General features: G+C 39.0%; 1 protein-coding gene and 1 long non-coding RNA gene across 2 annotated transcripts; one reads left to right on the top strand and one right to left on the bottom strand.

Moving 5' to 3' along the window:
- Positions 1–330: 330 nt before the first annotated feature.
- Positions 331–12,820, bottom strand: LOC119493406. Its single transcript, XR_005207962.1, has 3 exons — positions 12,809–12,820; positions 12,617–12,622; positions 331–462 (listed from the first exon to the last, which is right to left on the bottom strand). It is a non-coding gene; the product is annotated as an uncharacterized LOC119493406 (long non-coding RNA).
- slc25a37 (solute carrier family 25 member 37) lies at positions 5,562–17,118 on the top strand. Its single transcript, XM_037778657.1, has 4 exons — positions 5,562–5,911; positions 12,344–12,572; positions 12,906–12,962; positions 14,055–17,118. Exons 1-4 carry the CDS (start codon positions 5,708–5,710, stop codon positions 14,582–14,584), a joined length of 1,020 nt encoding a protein of 339 aa, XP_037634585.1. The 5' UTR covers positions 5,562–5,707; the 3' UTR covers positions 14,585–17,118.
- The last annotated feature ends 6,736 nt before the right edge of the window (positions 17,119–23,854 follow it).

The raw sequence follows: 23,854 nt of genomic DNA, 5'->3' as shown, positions 1-23,854 counted from the left end.
TATAGCCATGAACGGACGATTCCAGTTTCACGCATTTGTTGTGCTCCGTGTGAGAAGAGTAAGAAGAGAAGAGTTAATACTTGATGCATGCTGCATGTGGGACACACTAGACCATCGTGTTCGGTGTCCAATAGGTGGTATTAGTAGCCTTAATAACCTTAAATCATTACAAAGTCCACAGTCATATATCTTTCATAAATCAACATATTATTGCACTTAAAGATTGGCACTTTCATTGTAAACATGTTCACAGTTCTTATAATACAAAGCAGGGCCGGCGTAAAGCATAAGCCATATAAGCCAGGAAGTGAGTCAAATGTTCCATTGCATCATCAGCGCTCAGCAGCAAAGCTACACTTCTGCCATTTTGGACTGAAAGCAACTACCAGACTTCAGCAAAAGGTCCGCCTCAAAGTGCCGTACAAGAGTAAAAGAAAATTATTTCTATTCTATTGTCATATTCTACCAAAATGACCTGTATTGAACAACAAAATATTAAATGTAACTCTCTTTATCGCACATTTTCATCTGCCTGGCCACACACTTATTTGTTAATAAAAGTGAAAATTGAAGTGAAACTGACTAAACAATTTCAAGCCAACCAATATCAGGGACCAATTGTTTATTTTTATTTTCATAAATACAGTTATTTATGAAAATGAAAATGAAAATTTCGCCTTGGGCACCAAAAGGGCTGGCGCTGACCCTGATACAAAGCATTTGGTTAACAACTTGATTGTTCTGCTGTACATCTGAATCACAATCATTTAGACTGAATACATGGTCCGATTAAAGGTCACATTGTAGATATTGAGCCTTGTAGTTAACGGTAAAGAAGATAGTTGTAACAATTCACTCATTAAATGTGTCAAATAGTGTGTATGATAAAGTGCTGGTGGTCACTATACTACTATGCTTCTCCACCATTAAAAGGGGACTTTTTCTGACTGTAAGTTTCCGTTTTGAACATGTGAATGCTCGCTGTTACAACACCGCTCGAACAAGTGGCTCTTTAAGACACCAGGCTCCTATAATGCTGAGTCATTCGTCACGCTGCTACGCTGACACACCCACAGAGACACCGCAGTGGGCTTTGTGTTTCGAGCTTAGGTTTCAGCCAATGGTGAGTGACACACAGGATAGTTAATAGATCCAGTCCAACTCATTCGCTGTAAAGACAATTTGTTTCTTTCTTTAATAGAATAATATAATTTACAAATCAAATATTTTGATCAAGAGATTGTTCACAAAATTGGAAGGAACAAAAGGTTCAGATCTCTGTTTTTGTAGTGTCAAAAAGGAGAGTGGATTGACAGGAAGCCACTGAATCTTTAGTATGTTCAGTCGAATCAGCCGATATCCTAAACACAAACTGGCATCCAGTTGGATATCAGGGTGAAATTTAAACTTCTGGCCGGCAACAAGAGACAGGACGACACAGCCAAAAAAACAAACATAGTATAAATTATTAATAATAAGAGATGTAATGAGAAAAAATGTGATGATTAGATGATTAGTTTCTAACAGGCTTCCTGAGCTAATTTAATCTAATAAGTAATGCATTTGAACCTGTGAGGTAGCATCCACTCATGTACAAGTATACGTCATACTTCTTATTCAGGAGCTGAAACTGAAGCATAGGTGTGTTGCAGCCCTTTGTTGAGAGGCATCTGTATCCACTCTACTATAGGCTATTTCATATGACTGTTGATGATTGCAGATCTGTTTGCTCAAATTTAAGAAAGTTACAAGTGAGAGGTTGGTGTGAGGTTATTGTGTAAGCTCACGTTATTTTTTAACTTAAGATCTTTTATTGTAACACCAAGTGGTGTCAGAGAGCCCCTTTGGTTCTTGTGTCTTTTTAAAAGAATTATCTCCAATCAATTGTCCTACAAATTGTTTGATAATTCTTCACTCCAAAAGACCAAAAACACTGGAACAACTTACCAGTACTATCACAGTAGCAGTTAAACATTTTTTCCATTGATTTAAAACTTGATATGTTTCAATATTGCACAAAACTTAAAGGTGCTAAATTCAATATCCAGAGCATCCAGATATAATAGAGTAATGTCTACCTGAGCAGAAAATTATGTTGCTCTCTCTCATATGGCGGTTAAAGCTGATAGCGCCATCCCAACCAACGGCGTCGTCACGGGAACGTAGCACCCACCCTCTGGTTCCCCCTCAGGTAAACACTGTTATCTATATCAGCACTTCTAGTTGCACTAGTTATCACCGTTAGCACCATTAGCTGCGAGCCGCTGACTCGCCAGTGCGATGTTGAGAGCCGTTGAGAGGGAATAGAAATGCTCCCAATCCCGTATTTAGCACCTTAGCAAACAAACGAAAAGGCTAGCATTACGCGGTTGTTTGCTTCCGCCAAGTAGTCAATTTGCAGTTTACATCCATGTTTATACAAAATGTCATCACTTCATTATTTAATCTTTTTAGAAATTTGTATGAAATTTATCCTAATTATTGAGTTATGGCCAAAAATGTGTTGCGTGAGGTTACATTGACCGTGACCTTGACCTTTGACCTCTGGCCACCAAAATCTACTCTGTTCCTCATCGAGTCCAAGTGAATGTTTAGAAATAATCAATAAAACAATAATTTAACTTAATTTAGCCTATACATTTTAAGCTTTCGCCACTTTTTATTTTACTACAACATTAAATTGATGATAACATGTTAATGAATCATTAATAACAATCCATTATAATATTAATTTGACTTTCTGGAATAGACCTTTCTGCATAATGTAAGTAATGTTCGCTGTTAATACTTCTCTATTCTTACTTGTGTAATAGAGTATTTTAATACTGTAGTAGGTTTTTAACGCTACATATTATAAATAGCGTCTGAATCTGAATATTTCTTCCACCACTGGTACAACACACACATCACATCTGTCCTATGGTTTGGCTGCCTGGTCCCAGGCCAACCAGTCTGTAGTAAAATCCATAGAGTGTCTTTACAATAGGGCCCTGAAGATCTTGGACAAAAAGCAAATAAGGTATCATCATTGCCGCATTTTGAGTAAATACAAGATGTATTGATTTTCATTATGTAAAGCTTGTGTTTAAATACTTGAACGGACTTGCTCCTCTTCCTTTCTGCAAATACATCATGAGACTACAGAGCTGTATCAGATCCACCAGAGCAGCTTCAAGTGGCAATTGTAAAGTTCAATTCTGCAGAACATCTTTTGCTCAGACAGCTTTTTCTGTGAAAGGAGCGAAGTCTTGGAATCTGCTGCAAACTTTACCACCTTTAAGAGAGAAACCAAATCCTGTTTAATTCAGCGACAAACCTGTACTCATGTCTAGTTTTTACATGTAATGTTTTTAAATGTGTGCTTTATTGTATTTATTTATTTTTCTTGTACCCATTCCTGTTTTAATCTCTTATTTTCACAAAAAGCCCTTCTAGGGATAGATGTTGCATTTAGCATCCCCTATAAGCACTATGATACTGGCATCAGATAGCTGTTTTTAAGATGTCTATGTACATTGTATTGGTTCCTATTAAATAAACCATGAAAAAACAAAAAAAAAAAGGATACTACAAGCTGAAGATGAAAAAGAAGGGTTGTACGATTTCTCTATATTAATAATAACAAGCAGATGTTGCCTGATAAGGAGACCAAACCTACTTTATCTATTCCAGCAGTACTACTGCGATTACAATTTAAGTCAAACCCATTCAAAAACAAGCAGACAAGCAGCAGGGATGCACAGCAGAGCAGAGCAGTGAAGTGTCAGAAGGAATCCACCACGAGAACTTTTCATTGGTCGCGCCAAACCGAGAGCCCGCCCTAATTGTTGAATACCGAGACGTGATTGGCCCACATCCCCTCTGGAGCCACGCCCCCTCAGCTTGCGGACGTCACACACTGGGCGCTGGAACTCCAGTAGTGATGGGAATTCCGGCTCTTTTTAGTGAGCCAGATCATTTGGCTCAGCTCACCAAGAAGAGCCGGCTCTTTCGGCTCCCAAACGGCTCTTCGTTTTTACCACTTCTGCCTTTTATAATTCAGCCAAATTTAGCTTAACTGTTTTGACCTATGATTAGTATGTGTGCACATATATCACTTAAATTATTCAATATAATTATACTAAACCTTATAATTTCCAGAAAATCATAATTTTACATGCTGCTTCATTTCCGACTGTCATTCATCTTGTCTGCTATTCGCGAATCACACTCCTCTCTCTCTCTCTCCTCCTCTCCCTCCTCCTGCTCTGTACCTGTAGACCGTCAGCGCGCCCCGCACCTCCACCCCTCCCTGCTTGATGGTATGATCCTTGTCTGTCATCACCTGATTGGTCGCACGGACGTCATTAACACAACATTCAGTCACAGTCAGTGCATGGAGTGCCCGTGGCGCGGAGAAGATCATCCTATCATTCTGCCTTGAATTAATTAAAGGCTCCACCTCTACATGTTTATGCGTGCACACTACACACTGCAGAAAACTAAGTTTAGCTCTGAGAATATCTAGTGAATGTACAGTGGACATTTCTGCAGAAATAAATGACCGGGCACCGGTGTCTCCCTGCGGGCGCAGTCGGAGACAATAACATTTTTTTGCAGGAAAAGTCAACACCAGGATCAGCATTGATTCATGGAGAGACCTTCGTCTGGTCAGCTAACATTACTGCCAAGCAGTTGAAATATAGAGTGATATTGTGGTTTTAGCTGACGTGTGTCGCCTCACTGTTTTGAGCAACATTTAGATGTACAGTATGTGACATACTGTAAAATCCAGTGAAAATGAGTTCAACCAAACTGCTCCATTAAAGGGACTGTTTGTAACTTTTTAAGCGTATAAATGTAGCGGGTCGGCACATATGCGCGTTCGCATATGCGCGCTCGCGTGTGGCCGGAGCCTCGTCTCCGCTGCCTGCTCTCCTTCACTCAGACAGCGCGCCCGTCCTCGCTGTCTCGCTCCACCTCTAGACGTGAACGCGCGCTCACTACACACTGCAGAAGAGTTAGTTTAGCTCTGAGAATATCTAGTGAATGTAGAGTGGACGTTTGTGCAGAAATAAATGCTGCAGCTCCTCCAGACCAACAGAGGTATTCCGTGTCTTGTGAAGTGACGGGGCTCCTCAACGAGTTACGTTATCGTCTCGTTACCGACCGGGTGCCGGTGTCTTCGACTGCCGGCTGCGGTCGGGAGGCGATAATGTAACTCGTTGAGGAGCCCCGCTGCTGAAGCCTACGCTGAGCAGGAAAAGCCAACACTAGGATCAGCAGTGATTCATGGAGAGACCTTAGTCTGGTCTGCTAACATAACTGCCAAGCAGCTGAAATATAGAGTGATATTGTGCTTTTAGCTGACGTCTGTCGCCTCACTGTTTTGAGCGATGCTCGTTCATGTCTATGTAGAGCGAGCACAAGCGCGAGCCTGACACTGACTTTCGTTGACTTAACGGCCACAAGTGTCACTGTTAACAAGCATTTCTGAAAGTTACAAACAGTCCCTTTAATTAAAGAAAAAAGGGAGCCGGCTCTTATTGTTCACTTAAAAGAGCCGGCTCAATGAACCGGCTCGTTCTCGACCGACACATCACTAAACTCCAGTAAGTGAAGCAGCGATGATGTTGTGGTTATCCACGCCGCCGAGGACGACGCCTCTTCTGGGTGTTATCTTGTAGAGAGAGAAGACAGACGTGGAGGAGAGAGCAGCTCTCCACGCATGGAGTTGAGCTCGGACCCTGCTGTGGCGGCAACACTGGTGGAGATGTCGCAGGTGAAAAGCAAAGAGGACGATGAGAGTGAAGGTGACGGCGACTACTACGAGAGTCTGCCACCTCATGTCTCCGTGATGACCCACATGACAGCCGGAGCAGTGGCTGGCATCCTGGAGCACACCGTGATGTACCCGGTGGACTCTGTCAAGGTAACACACAACACAACACACAACACAGACAGGTAGTTTAGCAGCACATGTGTTGCTCCATTTCACTACCTAGCAACAGAGCTAACTGTTAGCCTGCTCTCGGTTGCTAACCAACGTTAGCTGTACACATGTTGAAGCTGCCCATCCTTAGTTAGCCTCTCAGTGTTAGCGCATTTAGCCAGCTTGCTTTGCTTCAAACTGAGCAAACTAGTTGAGCAGGATAGCATGGGTTAAAATCTGTATAAACATGTGTAAGCTAAGCTGAGCTAAGTAGTCCCTGTCACATTATATAGCAAGGTTAGAGTTAAAGTTCTGCTCATTTAAATCATAGTTTACTGTGTTTACACAAGTTTCCATGTTATTCTAATGCTACCTCAGGGGGTTTCTCTCAGTCTGAGTTGTTTTTCTTCATGAAATTAGTTACCCAGACTTGCCCCTATTACTATTACTATAGGGTAAGTGAAGGTCAAGTACCTGGCTTTGCTGTAACATATGTCACTAGAGCAGGGGTCAGCAACCTTTACTATCAAAAGAGCCATTTAAGGCAAAATAAATAAAAAATAAAAATCTGTTTGGAGCATTGTGATGAAAGTAACACAGCTTATAGTCTAAGTATATAGTATATAAGTCTAATGCAGTGAGGGGCCAAAGTGCAAATGTATTACAGAGTATTAGGGCCACATTGAGGGAAAAAACATCTGAGATTTACAGAAAAAAAGTCATAATATTACGAGAATAAAGTCAGGACTTTATGAGAATAAAGTCATAACTTTATGAGAAAACAAATCGTAATGTTACGAGAATAAAGTCAGAACTTTACGAGAAAAAAAGTCGTAATATAACGAGAATAAAGTAATGACTTTATGAGAATAAAGTCATTACTTTCTGAGAAAAAAAATCGTAATGTTACGAGAATAAAGTCATAACTTTATGAGAAAACAAATCGTAATGTTACGAGAATAAAGTCATAATTGTATGAGAAAAAAGTCGTAATATTACGAGAATAAAGTCAGGACTTTATGAGAATAAAGTCATAACTTTATGAGAAAAAAAATCGTAATGTTACGAGAATAAAGTCATAATTGTATGAGAAAAAAGTCGTAGTATTACGAGAATAAAGTCAGAACTTTACGAGAAAAAAGTCGTAATATTACGAGAATAAAGTCAGAACTTTACGAGAAAAAAAGTCGTAATATAACGAGAATAAAGTAATGACTTTATGAGAATAAAGTCATAACTTTCTGAGAAAAAAAATCGTAATGTTACGAGAATAAAGTCATAATTTTATGAGAAAAAAGTCGTAATATTACGAGAATAAGGTCATAATTTTACGAGAAAAGTCGTAATATTACGAGAATAAAGTCATAATTTTACGAGAAAAAAGTCGTAATATTACGAGAATAAGGTCATAATTTTACGAGAAAAGTCGTAATATTACGAGAATAAAGTCATAATTTTATGAGAAAAAAGTCGTAATATTACGAGAATAAAGTCATAATTTTATGAGAAAAAAGTCGTAATATTACGAGAATAAGGTCATAACTTTACGAGGAAAAAGTCGTAATATTACAAGAATAAAGTCAACTTTACGAGAAAAAGTTGAAACAGAAAAAGAGCTAAGTAGTAAACAGTTGTGCTATTTTCGCTTCTTTCTCGGTGTAACGGTTAACTTTGCTAACATAGCAACCTCCAGTGTCATCTTAATTTACCCCCCCTGTCACATTATATAGCAAGGTTAGAGTTAAAGTTCTCCTCATTTAAATCATAGTTTACACAAGTTTCCATGTTATTCTAATGCTACCTCAGGGGGTTTCTCTCAGTCTGAGTTGTTTTTCTTCATGAAATTAGCTACCCAGACTTGCCCCTATTACTATTACTATAGGGTAAGTGAAGGTCAAGTACCTGGCTTTGCTGTAAAATATGTCAAACTGCCTTGAAATATACAACTAGACCAGGGGTCAGCAACCTTTACTATCAAAAGAAAATACATTTTAGGCAAATAAATAAAAAATCGGTCTAGAGCTGCAAAACATTTGAGCATTGTGATGAAGGTAACACAGCTTATAGTCTAAGTATATAGTATATAAGTCTAATGCAGTGAGGGCCAAAGTGCAAATGCACTACAGAGTATTAGGGCCACATTGAGAGGAAAAACATCTGAGATGTTAGTGTACTGTGTTTACACAAGTTTCTATGTTATCCTGATGCTACCCCAGGGGGTTTCTCTCAGTTTCAGGTTGTTGTTTTTTTTTTCATGAAATACTTGCCCCTATTACTATTACATAGGGTAAGTGAAGGTCAAGTACCTGGGTTTGCTGTAAAATATGTCAAACTGCCTAGTTAATTTAGCCTGCTTGCTTTGCTTCAACTGAACAAACTATTTGAGCAGGATAGCATGGGTTAAAATCAGTGTAAAAATGTGTTAGCTAAGCTGAGGAAGTAGTAACAGTTGTGCTATTTTCTCATCTTTCTCGGGTTAACTTTGCTAACATAGGAGAATAAGGGTCACATTGAGGGAAAAAATATCTGAGATTTACAGAATAAAGTCGTAATATTACGAGAAAAAAGTCATAATGTTACGGGAATAAAGTCATAACTTTATGAGAATAAAGTCATAACTTTACGAGAAAAAAAGTCGTAATGTTACGAGAATAAAGTCATACCTTTACGAGAAAAAAGTCGTAATAATACAAGAATAAAAGTCATAACTTTGCGAGAAAAATGTAGTAATATTACAAGAAAAAAAGTCATAACTTTACGAGAAAAAAAAGTCGTAATATTAAAAGAATAAAGTCAGAAGTTTACGAGAATAAAGTCATAACTTTACGAGAAAAAAGTCGTAATATTGCGAGAATGAAGTCATAACTTTACGAGAAAAAAAGAAAAAAAGTTCTAAAATTATTACTTTATAATATTGAGTTAATTCTCATAATGCTACGACTTTAGATATACAATATCTCAACGTTACCTCTGATCTAAAAGGGCAAACAATAACTTTTATACCATGTTGCTAAACTCTGTAGTGCAGTGTACTTCTTCTGTGGCCACTCATACTGTAGATGCGCAATAAAGGAAAGTTAACTATATCCCTGTAGAAATGTCCACGATTGCAAGATTTAATCTGTATTTAAATTTGTCTCAATCTATTCACTAATATGATCAATATTAAATACATTTGTTGTAGATAAGATTGTCATTGCTCCCAGAAAGTATCAGTACAACAAAATGCAGTTTAGTATCTAACAAACAGTAGCAAAGATACAGATAAATATATATACAGTATATGTAAATTAATGGATGTATAGAATGAAGAATAAATCATAGTTATAACAAAAAAGGATGTAACTGTGTTATGTATAAAATAATAAACAAAAGCCGGTTTAGAAAATGTACAGTATGAGTGATGGGGGTTTTTCTGTTCTTGTTGGAGCGCAATACAATACACAGTAAAGCTAAAACTCATGCTCGATAATTCAATTGGTCGATCAGAAGAAAATGAATCTGCAAATATTTGCTAGTTACAGCTTCTCAAATGTGAAGATTTGCTGCTTTTTTCAGTTTTTTAATCACTGCTAACTGAATATCTTTGGCTTTTGGACTGTTGGTCAAACAAAACGAGACATTTGAAGACCTCACCTTGGGCTCTCGGAAATTTGAATGATCCTATTTTGACGTATCAGACTAAATGATTAATCAAGAAAATAATCTGCAGAATAATCAACTAGTGTAAATAATCTTGAGTTGCAGGCCTAATGCCTGAGGTCTCTCTTCTTGAAACAAGAGAACTTCAAAACTGGTTCCTTCATATTTATACATCCATTCATAACAGCAATTAGTGAACTGATATTCTGTAGTCAAATACGGTGGCTGTCACAGAGGTATAACCTACAGATAATTTTAAATTTCCAATTGTTGGACCAGCCTCTGTAATACAAATACTTGGCGGGGATCACACAAGTTCATAAACAGAGAAATTCGCTTCAGCACCTTGAATGACCGGTGTTTAGGAAATCATCTTGAGGTTAAAGCCTTTTGTTGAAGTTCATGTTCGGTAACTGAATTAAATGATTGGCTAGTTTTTAAGCTTGTTAAAAATTGGCTTGCGTCAGCAAAGTAAATCGTGCAAACTGTTGGTTCAAGTGTGAACTTTGCCCCCTGCAATCCTCCTCTTCTGCTCAGCTATTGTTTTCTAACAATGTGGTGTTGTTTTAATAATTTGGCATGCTGCCCTAACAGTAATCTTGATGTGGGCACAGAAAAAAAAATAACGTTATATCCTCTTTGTTTCAGTGTCATAGTCTTTCCAAATGAACCCATGTGCCTCTATTACACATACCAGCACCATTTCCTCTTGAGGTTTCTAAGTTTACACAAGCACCTTCCAGCTGTAGGCGCTCATTCAGATTGATCACTGCGTGTCTGGAGTTGACCCGGTTTTGAATTTATTCAAAATTTTAATTATTCATTTATTTCCCTGTCTGTGTTTGATGAAGTGATGAATTGGTAACAATCTCCACCGAACATCTTTCAACCTGAATGTTTCAACCTCCCAGTAAAGACAGAGATAGAGCGAGGACTCAGGGAGTAGCCTGTGCTAATGCGAGGAGGGGGATCTTATCGGTGGTGTGCACATTTGGAAATCAGCCTGGCGCATTGAAGGGTGTGTGTGGGCTGTTGCTCTTCTGCAGTGTCGATTAGTAAACCGCCACAGAGACAGGAGATGCTGGAGATGTGACACGGTGTCATTTTTTTTGTATGCTTAAATGGTTTTGTCACCACAGTTGGACAGTGATATTAACAACCTCTTTATGCAGACAATGCTTATCTTTAATTTAGTGCTATTATTAGCTACATTATGAGTACTGTAGAAAAATGTTTGAAATGTTTATTTGCAAATAAATCATAAATAAACGCAACAGATTCTGTTGAGAGCCTAATGATGATTTAATCTGTATGCTTGTTCTTGTTCTTTAATGCTACTTTTTTTGTTAGTTTTTCCGCCAACAGTCATTACAAAAATAAGATTTTTTTTCATTGGACACTCACAGATACCTTTATAACCCACCTGATTTTTAAGGCCAAGATTGTTTTAGGAGTTAAAAGACTGGAAATGATATTTAAATGGGCAAATATTAATTTTGTGGTTGAACAATTAGCTTGTCAATGCAGGAAGAAACATGCCAGTTTTCACATCCTCTTGCCGACCAACAAATAGTGTTTGCTTTTTTAAAACCACAACCATAATATTTCCCTAACATTAACCACATTTTAGATGTTTACTATTAGGTGTGTAACGATACAGTGATCTGGATCGATGCATCGATTCAATGATCAATGATCCAATATCATCGATGCAAAGTGAAAACATCAATACATATTGTCATCTTTAAGAAACAGCTTTATTTTGAAATTCCCATGGCACGTCTGTGTCACCATTTCTGTCCAAGCGGTCCTTTCTTCGTACAGAGCTCAGTAATAAAATTGTCAAATCATACTTTAGTTGCTTTTTGTGAGTTAATATAAATGTGATCTGATTGTGTTAAATGGGCGTATGATATCGTCTCATATCGAGCGCAGGCCCCTGAATTGAAATCGAAATCGTATTGTGGCAGACTTTGTGATATCGGCAAATATCGTATCGTTGCCGTAACAATCAATATAATATTGTATCATGTGATTGCGATTTACACCCCTATTTACTATAACTTAACCATCTGTTTATTTCTATAAACTTATATGCTTTTGGTTACTAAAGACAAAGTACCTATTTGGAGTCTTAAGTGCAGGAGATGTCTTTTATCATCAGACATTCAGAAAGTTATCACTAAAAAAGAGCACAGCCTGAGGATACAGTTTGAACTGTCTGGGTTGCTTTGTATCCAGCATAATTTACCTTTCAGACGATCTCTAGAGCAAACCAGTTTAATCACTTTTGCCTGTGCCTTTAACAGAACAATGTGATTTGTAGGGCATAAATTCAGTCACACAAACTTGAAACGTAATCCGTGCTACCAAGTTCTGTGTGCCCAAATCTGTATCAAACGGAAATGTAATTGATATTTTATTGTTAAGCCAAAGGAAGGAGGAAACACATGGAAACGTGCTGAGGAAGATAGACGTGGCCTATCTCCAGATCTCTTCGCAAATAAAAACATGCTTTGTGGTGTCCAGATATCTTGGCATGGTTGAGTAAAACAAAGAGCTGCCACAGCCTCCCACACCAGCCCTGGGAGAGACACACATCACTCAGTCTGCTGCCAAGTACACACTTACTGTCAGAACAATGTGACAGCATTACAGGGAGCAATACATCAATCATTTGGCCTACAGCAGGTGTCCACTTTAAAGCCTCTCAGAGTCACATTCATGCAGAGCTTTAGGACCTCAGCAAATGATAAACGAAGGTTTAAATATCTGTCTTTATTTTTTCAGACCAGGATGCAGAGCCTGCAGCCAGACCCAAATGCACAGTACAGGAGTGTGTATCAGGCTCTGAAAAGGATCATCCAGACAGAGGGGATGCTCAGACCGCTGAGGGGCCTCAACATCACCATGATGGGAGCGGGACCTGCGCATGCTCTCTACTTTGCCTGCTATGAACGGGTCAAATGCTCACTGAGTGACGTCATTCAGAGCGGAGGCAACAGCCATTTAGCCAATGGTACGTGTTCCCACGTGTCAACACAAATCACCTGATTGTCATACTAATTTCTTTCACACTAATTGCGTAACAAGGCCTGGAAGAGTGTAGTTAGGATAAGTTAATAGGATAAGTTAATAGGATATGTTAATGCCATATAGCCTGTTCACACTGGAATGGATAGAGTCATATTCCAAATGGTACAGACCACTTTTTAGGATTTAAACAGCATGAAAAAGCTGGTAATTCACCCCGACCTCTACTAAAATAAGGCTTATATGTGTAACAAATTAATTTGATGTTAAAATTATTTTATATACAGTCATTAATTTAGATCTGTTTATGTTTTTACAGGCGTGGCAGGTAGTGTGGCCACTGTTCTCCACGATGCAGTCATGAACCCAGCTGAAGGTAAGAAAAAAAAGGTTTCATCCTTGCCCTTTAAAAAGATAAAGTTGATGATATTCTATGATTTCCCTATTGTCAACAAAGAGCAAAACCAACAATGAATTGATCCTACTAACAAGTATTATCTGTGTATCCAATAACCCATAGACCTTATTCCAAATCAAAAACATCAATGAGCCACATCATTGCACTGGAAGACTGTTCCCTCATTACAATGTACATGCACACTGTAGTTTATTTTGAGTCAATCCCACATACAACGTCCTGCTGCAGCACTCACTTATACACCAAATGTGGATTAATCCGCAGCTGAAAATAGTCCTCAGCAAATGAACTATTTACTCCTGTCTGAGTAAAGTTAGCTAAAAACTACATTGTTTTAGAAAATGATCTAGACTTGTTTAGAAATAAAACTATATATTTGTGACCTGTCTTTTAAGATTTCTAACCTGACCCGCTGGCCCAGATGGTTTGTTACACAGGGCAGGCACTGATTGGATGAATTATCTGTCAATCAAACTCTTGCTAAAGCCAGTCAGGAGAAGAGAAAATATATATATATATAAATACTCTCCAGTTCGGAGCTGCCATTGTTGTCAAGAACAAACAGTCGCCTCTCCGTGTCGCCTCACAGTTGATTGGTCCGTGCTCTGGTTTGCCAGACACAAACACATTACTTGAAGCCTGACAAGATGGATTTTCCTGAGATATGTGATCCCGCAATTCTTTCTTAATTAATGAAATGATTGATTTGGATTTAAATTGCCATAATCCTTGAAATCATCTTTTTGTCCACCTGTAGAATCAAGTTTTGTTCTTTCATCTCTTCTTGTTTCACACACTTGTCAGGTATAATGATGATCATTAATAGCTTGCATGTTAACACATTAAAAACATAAAATAGTAGTTATTTTTCTAATAAAACTTTTTTTTTGGCCAAACAAATACCATAACTGTCTTTTAAAAGCCTGTTCTTGCCATGTTATTTGAGATATTTTTGTCTTAAATTGCAATGTATAAACTTGTATAGAATGCATATAAAGTGTATGTGATAAATCACGCTAACACGCATACTTGTGTCTTTCCGTGGCTCAGTGATAAAGCAGAGGATGCAAATGTACAACTCGCCATATCGAGGGCTTTTGGACTGTCTTCAAACAGTGACACGTACTGAGGGTGTAGGAGCCTTCTACCGCAGCTACAGCACACAGCTGACCATGAACATCCCCTTCCAGGCGGTTCACTTCATCATCTACGAGCTGATGCAGGAACAGTTAAACCCCCACAGACATTACCACCCCGGCAGCCACATAGTGTCGGGAGCAGCGGCAGGAGCCATTTCCGCAGCAATAACCACTCCGCTCGACGTGTGCAAAACTCTGCTCAACACACAAGAGAATGTAGCGCTCAACTCCATGAAAATCAGCGGCCACTTGTCGGGAATGGCTAACGCCTTCAGGACGGTGTACCGGCTCGGTGGTCTGGCGGCCTTCTTCAAAGGGGCCCGAGCTCGGGTTATATACCAGATGCCGTCCACTGCCATTGCTTGGTCTGTGTACGAGTTCTTCAAGTACTTCCTGACAAAGCAGCACCTGGAACAGGAAGCACGACCTGGACCGATGTAATGGAAAGTATGTCGGAGCAAACCACACCTAGACTGGAACTGATGGAAGAAGACGCCAACCTGAAGCTGTGTGAGCTCACTGGGTGCTGTTTGAGGAAGTTATTGTCTCACAGGGAAGTCGGCGTGGCGAAGGAGTGGCACAGAGTGGCTCTCCTTATCTTTCACTTACCTGAATCTTTTTTTCAAGTTAAGATGACGTTGCACAACCAGGATTATGCAACAGAGGTTCTTAAAAGGACAGATACGCACATGGAAGAGTCATCTTCTTCCTCCTCCTCCTCCTCCTCCAATCCACAAACACATCAACTCTCCAAACTCTCTTTTTCTACACGTGGAGACCGTATGATTAAGTTGTCTTGAATGATGTTTATAGCTCTTAATATTGGAACTTTTTATTTATTTTATTAGCTTTCAGAGGCTTGTATTTTACGGATGCGGAAGAAACACAATGCTTTTTTGTTTGTTTATTTCATTGTGTATTTATATAAAATAAAAAAAACATTACAACACATTCCTCATTTTCACTCCACGGCGAACGGAAGAGTTGCGCTTTCCAAGTGCCTCATAAAATATTAAACGCTGCTTTACCTCTTTTTCTCTTTTGCCCCTCTGGTTTTTGATAGTGAAAGTCTTCTATTTCTATATTTCATTTTTCTTTGGTCCAAGTTCCAGCAAAGAAGTGTACTATTCTGTTATAAGATTACATTTTATAGTGGCTCTTTATCTCATAACTGGTCAAAGCTGAACTTGATAAACTTTTTTTTTTTTTTTCAATTATTATCTCTGCATCAAATAGTCAAATGCCAGTCTGCAGCAATTTTATTTTTTTGTTACAGTTTTTTGTTTTTGTTTTAAGCGCACAACACCATGTTTTCCCCCTGAGAGACCCTTTTTCTCTCTCAGTATCACGACGTGTAGGCCGTAATGGTTCACTTATATGCCTTTTTAAAGCAAACGATGCTCCTGAATCATGCACCATAATAGTCTCATTTAAAGAATCATGTCTGTTGCAGAAAGAAGGCAGCTTGTTTATATGTATTCAAAAACATGAATATGTATTTTGAGGGTGACTATTCCTGAGAAACGTTATTATGCAGGTCCAAAGGTGGATCAAATAAGGCTGTTACCTGGGGTGGTGGCCATGTCTCAACCTTCACGTGCATTTGCACTGGTGTGATGTTTAGCTTTTGAGTGGCCTGTTTTGTTTACGTGTCATATTGAACCTAAAAGTTGTAGATTGTATATAAGATATTTTCAGGGTATAGACTGAAACTTAAAGTGCAGACTTTCTGTGATCCACATCCTAACTTTTGTCTGATTTGTTTTTAAACTGAGTGCACTCTTTGTTACTATGAGTCCAGACAGTAAAAGCCTGATCAAATCAGCTGGTTATCTATCAAGCATCCTGTTTTAGTTTGTAGTTTCACATTTCCTGTGTGCTCACTGCTCTCGCCAACCTCTTGACTATTTTCCATTCGGTAGTGAAGACATTCCTCCAGATATTGATGTAATCCAGCAAGATTTATTTGTTTTTAATTATGGAGTTTTTCATTCCTTTGGTAAAGTTCAGAGAGTTCGTCAGATTCCAGTGGTCTCACAAAAACCCTTTCAGCATCAGATGCATTGTGCTTGTACAGTAGGGTAATTGTTAATATACCAAAGACATGCATTGTATTCTATGCATCTTAACCTGTAATTACGATGCTATTTGCCTGCCTGCTGTGAATTTTCATGCCACCTTTCTGCCCCGGAATTATTTTCTGTATGTGTCGGAAAACTTTTCCGCCTCAGCGTTTTCATCTTCCCCTTCAAAAAGTTTACTACTAAAGTACTTGAGAAAAAGCAGTTAAAAGTGAAGGTTTTCTATATGAAAATTACATGGTGACCTACTTTTTATTGACTGATCAGTCTTTTTAGACTATATAAACTACTTGTTTTGAATAAAGTTGCACAAGTGATATGGATCGCACATGAATGGATAAGATGTTTTCTCTGCTTGAAATTTAAAAGTGGCTTAATTAGCATAGATTCATGATGTTTTATTCTAATCTATTTGTAATCATAATGTTGCCCACATTGTGTCAGTTCTTTTTTTCCATTGGATCCAACTCCACTCCTCTGACTTTGAATCATACGATAAACGAAAGTGAAATGAAGCCAGTCAGTTTTTGATTACTTGCATTATACTTCCAGTCAATCATTCCTTTGAGGTGTGAGGGTAATTCCCAGAACTGTGTTGCAACACCTGAACACCTGTGTCCAAGTACCTTTAACGTGTCAAAGTGGTGTTTCTAGTAGATGCTTACATTTTAAAGGAGAGACGAGAGCTGATATTCTATGTGGGGATTTCCATAATGTAAATAGTTTTAAGCTAAGTACGCACAAATGATTGAAATGGGAGTTGGGATGATTTTTGACAGAGCGCCATCTCCACAACAGGAATGCGTGGAAGTATGACCATGCAAACATGAAATGATTGTGATAACGCTGCTACAGTATGTAACACTGGAGCTGAATAAACATGCAAGTGAGGAATGCTGTGTTTTTTGTGTGTTTTTGTCTCTGAACTAAATCAGTATCGGCTTTGATAACTCTATGTCCTGTCTCAGTCACTCTCTTTTAGATGCCGGGGAAGATTTTGTTTTTATTCTTACAGCATAAAAATACAAGTTAATGGGGCTTTAGTTTGAATTGACCACCTTTCCAGTGCAACTAAAATATAACATTTCTACCTGAACAAGACAAATGAGACAACACTTCATCTAACTGCTGTTGAGATAAATGAGTCTGTATTACAAACGAGTGACAGTTGGGATCAGTGCTACAAATTTCATAAGAGTGAAAACCTTCAACATGAATGTAATTGTAACTCCTCCCTTTCTGTCTGTACTGACTAACTTGCGGCACCTGTTTAGGCCTCCACCAAGGCCACGCACACATTTAGTCACTCATTCATACATTCCTCCTGATGCAATTACTCTTCACAGCTTGTGCACATCTTTTGAAAATAGGTATGTTTTTTTTTTTAATCCTTAATTAAAACTCTTAATTGTCACTTTAACTCCTCTCCTTGTCACCTTCATTGAGCCGGTTTGTGACAAATGATAAAAGGTTCACATCGAACACAAATAATCAGGAAAATATGACCCATAAACGTAATTTCTTTTGAGGAGGAAATGATTTACTTTGTGTTTTACAGGATTTAGTGTTGATATTGTCTGGTACACCTATGGGAAAGAGAAGCGAATTCTTTAAACATAATTTTTCAGTGCTGAGAGCACCACAAGCCAACAGATTCAAGATTCAAGATGTTTATTGTCACACCGGTTATACAAGTATAATCGTGTGAAATACTTTTTGCTGGGAAGCTCCATTAAGAAAACAGTAAGTTAAGTAGCAAAAAAAAATAAAAAAATAAAAATAAAAATAATAGTGTACTTACAAATAATATACAGTATAATAATAAAGGAAATACTTGGTATATGGTAACTATAGAAGCATATATATATATATATGTATATATATATATATATATGGGAGCAGTAGAGGTTGCATACTATAAAAATATTGCAAAGGCATTTTTTTTTTATTTTATATTGCACATATTGCATTGATTGATGTATTGCAATTGTTTATTGCACTTTTTGTGAGGGAGAGAGTGTTGTATGATTTATCTGTTTAAGAGTCTGATGGCCTGGGGGAAAAAACTGTTTCTCAAATCCATTCACCTCAATTGTACTGGGGTGGATGCAGACATCACAGGGACCAATGTCTCAAAACCAAAACTATCTACATAGTGTGAGAGAAAATACCATTTCCCTTTATATTAGCATTTGTGTACTCAGATTTATCCGAATGTTTTGGGAAAGTAGAGACTGTCCTAGTTTAGATATATTTGTTATCATATTCGCATCCGCACTCTTTCAAAACATTATAATCACCAGTAACTCTTTTAATGAATCTTCCACTTAGAGGCAGGGTGGAAGGTGTAGGTCACAAAGGGGAGTGAAGGCTAAATCAAGATACGGTTTGGGTCACAAAGGGGAGGGAAGGATGAACCAAGATTATAAAGAATGATGTAGTGAGGGAGCTCTCTGTCTTTGTACACTGACTTTTCTGCTGTATGGACCCAAATGCATTTGCTTAATAAATAGTAATTGCTTCTCAACTGAATGACCAGACTTATTAAATAATTTCTCCAACATTTGGGGGCTCGTCCGGGATCCTAAATACCCCTGTTTCTCCTCACCAACAGAGACTCATCTGATACCGTGCACGGGTGAAGTAAATTCAACGGTTTGGAATATTGAGAGGCCGGTGAGCATTGGTGGAGACACACAGGGTGACAGGATCTCGACTCAATACGGGCATAAGAGAAGAATCCAAAATAATTAATTTCTCCAACAATAGCTAAATACTAGTAAGTGAGAAAATATGTCTATTTGTGTGAACCAACCCTTTAAAGTACAGTACGTATCCTGCAGGAGTAATACAGCTCCAGTAGAGGGCGGTATAGTATCATTTACAGGTTGTCATTACAGACACATGATCCTCGGAGGCAGAGATGATGCTGATATGTGATGCCACTGTGTTTGGATCCATATGCTGATGTCATAATCAGTCCAGCATTGTTGGCAATGCTCTTATTTTTGTTTCCAGTCTGTGCACATGTCTGCAGAACCACCAGCAAGTCTTGAACTTGGATTTAAAATGATTGAAAAATAAAAATACAAACAAATTAGCATTTTTTCTTTTATTCTACATGGACTTTTAACCTGTGAATATTGAATCAGAGAGGAGTTTTTCTGTTATTTTTAGGAGCTTTTAGTAAAATTCTCTGTATTTTTTGTATTTTCAACAATCATTCACATAAATTAATGAAATGCTGAGATATAGGCTGTATATTAAAAAAGTAAAGTTTTCTTGCACCCCTTAAAATATAGAAGGCTTCGCAACCCCCCGTGAAGCTTTGGTGACCCCTGGTGGGGTCGGTTTGGGTCCCCCAGGCTGGGAACCAGTGCCCTGTTGGCAATATCATGAAAATTATTTCAAAATTAGGCTGTGACAATTGCACACTAAGCTGTCAAAAATAGTAAATTGAACTATTGGGAAATACATGTACTGGCATCTTGCTAAATAAATAAATAAATGAATAAATAAATAAATAAATACAAGAATGGAGACAAGACCAAAATAGATGATGAATATGAATTATGAGCTCATACAACTACTGAATTATCCTCTCTCACTGTTGATTACTGGAAACTAATATTTATTAAAAAAAATACGCAAGTGGAATAAAAACAATTAAGCTTAAAAATAATTTAATAATTCATACATCACCAACAGCACAACAAATAGTAGTAGTCAGATAATTAAGCATAAGTTATTGCCTAAAATTATCAGGAAATAAACCCTGCCTTTTCTGTTTGTGTTGGAATGTGAAGGGTTGAATGAATGAGCCTCTTTATGGACCAATCAGAATTTTGCTGTCTCTGTTGCTAGGAAGAAAACGTTACGCGTTCAGCTCTGTGATTGGTCCAGCTATAAATTATAAAGCTCTGAGAGGTGACACAGGAAATGATAGGTTGTAAAAGTTTGCGTTCATGGGCCAGAGCATACAATCAAATTAAGGGTCATATATGTCACATAAATGTTGCATCTTTCTTAATGAATGACTGATTTAATGCGAGCATGTGCACACAAGCAGCAGACTGAGGAGGACTTCCCAGTGATCCAGACTTGCAGACTTTCAGGGAGCCATTCAGACAGATGAGAACATCCACAACCACTTCTTTGCTAAGAAACTCAACGTTTATTGCTTGTGCGCACATGGTGTGCAAAAACCATAGAAATATGGTAAAAACTGTGCAGTCTCTCCTTTGCTGTAATATGTGTGTTTGTGGCTGCAGCCACATGTGGAGTTTATATTGTTTACATCAGGGGTCTCAAACTCGCGGCCCGCGGGCCAATTGCGGCCCGCAAGACGATATTTTGTGGCCCCCACCTTGATATGAAAGTTTAATGTCAGTGCGGCCCGCAAGTTTTTTTTTGGGGGGCATTTTTTCATTTTTATTGACAGCACAGTGGATAGAGTCTTGGAAAGGGGGGAGAGAGAGAGCGGATGCGGAAAGGGCCACAGGCCGGATTCGAACCCGGGCCGCCGCGGTCAGGACCAAGTCTTGTTACATGGGCGCCCGCTCTACCAACTGAGCTAACCAGGCGCCCTCGGCCCGCGAGTTCTATGTGAATGGCAGTTTGCCGTTGGAAGGTCCCTTTGTTGCGCAAGCCCGAGCTGAACGAACCCACCAATCACAGCGGGGTATGTGGCTCCCGGGGGCGGGCAATCAGCCGGGCTTGATGCAAGCAGAGAAACATTTCACAACAACTATGGCGGCCCGTGTAACATCGCATAAGCTTGATTAAAGCTTGATTTATACTTCTGCGTTGAATCGACGCCGTAGCCTGACGTCACCTCTCCAGACATGGAACTACACGTCGCGGCGACGCAGACCGCAACAGCTGTGATTGGTCCAGTCTCTCAGCGACGCTGAGCGGCCAGGACCAAGTTCTACTTCTCTCTGCCTCCATCTGTTCAATGTTTGTTCACACAAATCCACTCAGATATATTGTCTCTTCTCGGCGTTGCAGTAATGTCAGTAAAAGTTCTGTGGTTCAACAGTTATTAGCTCCAACTGCGCTCAGTTTCTGTTTGGAGTACAAGAAGAAGAAGGAACTCATAGAGACGCCGCCGCCAACTAGCGGTTTGGTGGTGTAATTGCAGAGCAACACAAACACAGCAGGCACAACTTTATTGCGGAGTGACACCAGGTGGAATGAATATATATCTTGTCACACAGCCCCAATCATGTCTTTTTCAAAGCCTGCAGTGAAGAGAAAGGTTGGTGACGAGCACAGACAATTTCAGGAAAAGTGGGAGACGCAATAGAGGCCATGTTCAGAAGAACCGTTCATGTTCTTCAATGTTCCATTCATGTTCAGGACAGTTCATGTTCAGAAGAACCCATTCAAGTTAAAGAACTGTTAATAATGACGTTTGAGAAGATTGTTTTTTTTTTAACAAAGCTTTTTTTGTGGAATACCTGATGCGGCCCAGCCTCACCCAGACTCTGCCTCCAGCAGCCCCCAGGTAAATTGAGTTTGAGACCACTGGTTTACATGGTAAGGTGTCTACTTTGATGATGTTTTCCTCTACTTTTGATTCTAAAAGAAGTTTCAAATGGTAAATGGACTTGCATAGAGCTTTTCTATAGTCTTCTGATCGACATGTCAGCATTCACCCATTCACACACACATTCATACACTGATGGCAGAAACAAGGTGCCACCTGCCCATCAGGATCTGATCTAATCACTCATTCACACACCGATGGCACAGCCTTCGGGAGCAATTTGGGGTTTTGGGCATTTTTGTCGATCATTTTTGTGTAATTGTAATAGTTTTAGTAGTAGTAGTTGTTTTGTCTCTTTTCTGGTTAAGTCTTGTGAGGCTACACTGAGGAAGGCAGTTGTATAGTTATAATTGATAATCAGTTGAAGATGTCATTTAACAGTAGTAGGCCCTATCATATATAACATTTTGAACTATGAACTTTGTGTTGGAAGCAGAAAAATGGGCAAGCGTAAGGATGTGAGTGACTTTGACAAGGGCCAAATTATGATGGCTAGACAACTGGGTCAGAGCATCTCCAAAAATGCAGCTCTTGTGGGATGTTCCCGGTCTGCAGTGGTCAGGACCTACCAAAAGGGGTCCAAGGAAGGAAAACCGGTGAACCGGCGACAGGGTCAGACCCGAGGCTCATTGATGCACGTGGGGAGCGAAGGCTGGCCCGTGTTGTCTGATCCAATAGAAGAGCTACTGTAGCTCAAATTGATGAAAAAAAAAGTTAATGCTGGTTCTGATAGAAAGGTGTCAGAACACACAGTGAATCCCAGTTTGTTGCGTATGGGGCTGCGTAGCTGCAGACCGGTCAGGGTGCCCATGCTGTCATAATGTTATGGCTGATCGGTGTATGTGTCCATGTCTACCCTTGAACGTATTGTGTCGTTGTTGTTGTAATTGTTTATATGTCGTTACGGTGGCCAGCTTATTCACCCCTGCTTTTTTTTTTTTTAAGTAATATGGTTTGACTAAGATTATGATTATTATTAGTATCGTCATTTTTCTTTTCCTTCATTGGCGATAAATTTGAAAAAGAATGAAAACAAAGTAAATTCAGTCCTCTGAAGAGGGGGGTGGTGGCGGGCCCAAAAAAAGAAATAAAAAAAAAGGTAAAATTTCTTTAAAGTAACAGTTTTGAATATGAATATCACATCAACATTGCATTAAAAGTACAGGTTTAAATGCATACATACTTAAATTTTTTCATGCCCCCGTTGACCTCGTATTGTTCACAGTGATCCAAGTAATCATCTAGTAAGTTTTATTTATTCTACTGTTTATATGAAGGTAAATACTGTATTTCAAACGTGTATGTCTGCACACAGTAAGTAATGACAGGAAAACAACACTCATCATATTGAGAGGCAGACAGTGCAGAGCTTTATTCCAAACCAGCATGCCTCAGGACACGTACACTTTGTGTTGAAAGGTTGATGTCCCTGATGTGTTTAGTTTTCGCCCTTGTCCGCGAGCAGGTTGTTTATCTGAAGCGCACAATGAACGGCCCTCTCAGCCCATGTCCTTGTCATACTGTTCTCTAATCACTTTAATCTGAAGTAAACTGTCCCACTACTTTATATCTTTATCCCACAGATAACAACACTGGAAAATTCTCTCTCTTCTCTCTCCGTCTGCCTATCTTCCCCCTGTTTCCATCTCTCTCTCTCACACACACACACACACACACTGTTCGCAGCCACACAATCGATGTTAACCATCGGAGAAGCAGCAGTGTATCTGCTGATGGGAGAAGAAAGGCAGCTGCTCTACTGGTGCCGTAACATGAGGGATCCAGTTACACTACCCGAGGAAGTTTACGAGTGTTCCCATGTGAAAAGATCAGGGCTGTTTTAAACCTCCTTATCATCTCCAACAAATTTGTCAGACAGTCACGGCATATTGGAGCACCGACAAAGGCCGTCTTTGTGGTCAGAGCTCGGTTTTTCTCCTCATCTGTTATGAAGATCTGCTTGTTTTTCAAAGCATCATTGGCCACCTTGAAGAGCACGACGACGGCTCCACGACCACACTGCAGCTCACAATCAGATCCCTGAATATACAGACAAAGAAGATAAACTCTTGAGAAGAG

This window comes from Sebastes umbrosus, chromosome 8, assembly GCF_015220745.1.
Source record: "Sebastes umbrosus isolate fSebUmb1 chromosome 8, fSebUmb1.pri, whole genome shotgun sequence".
NCBI classification, from domain to species: Eukaryota; Metazoa; Chordata; class Actinopteri; order Perciformes; family Sebastidae; genus Sebastes; species Sebastes umbrosus.
Note: the sequence above shows the minus strand (reverse complement) of the source record. Positions and strands in the feature narration are given on the sequence as shown.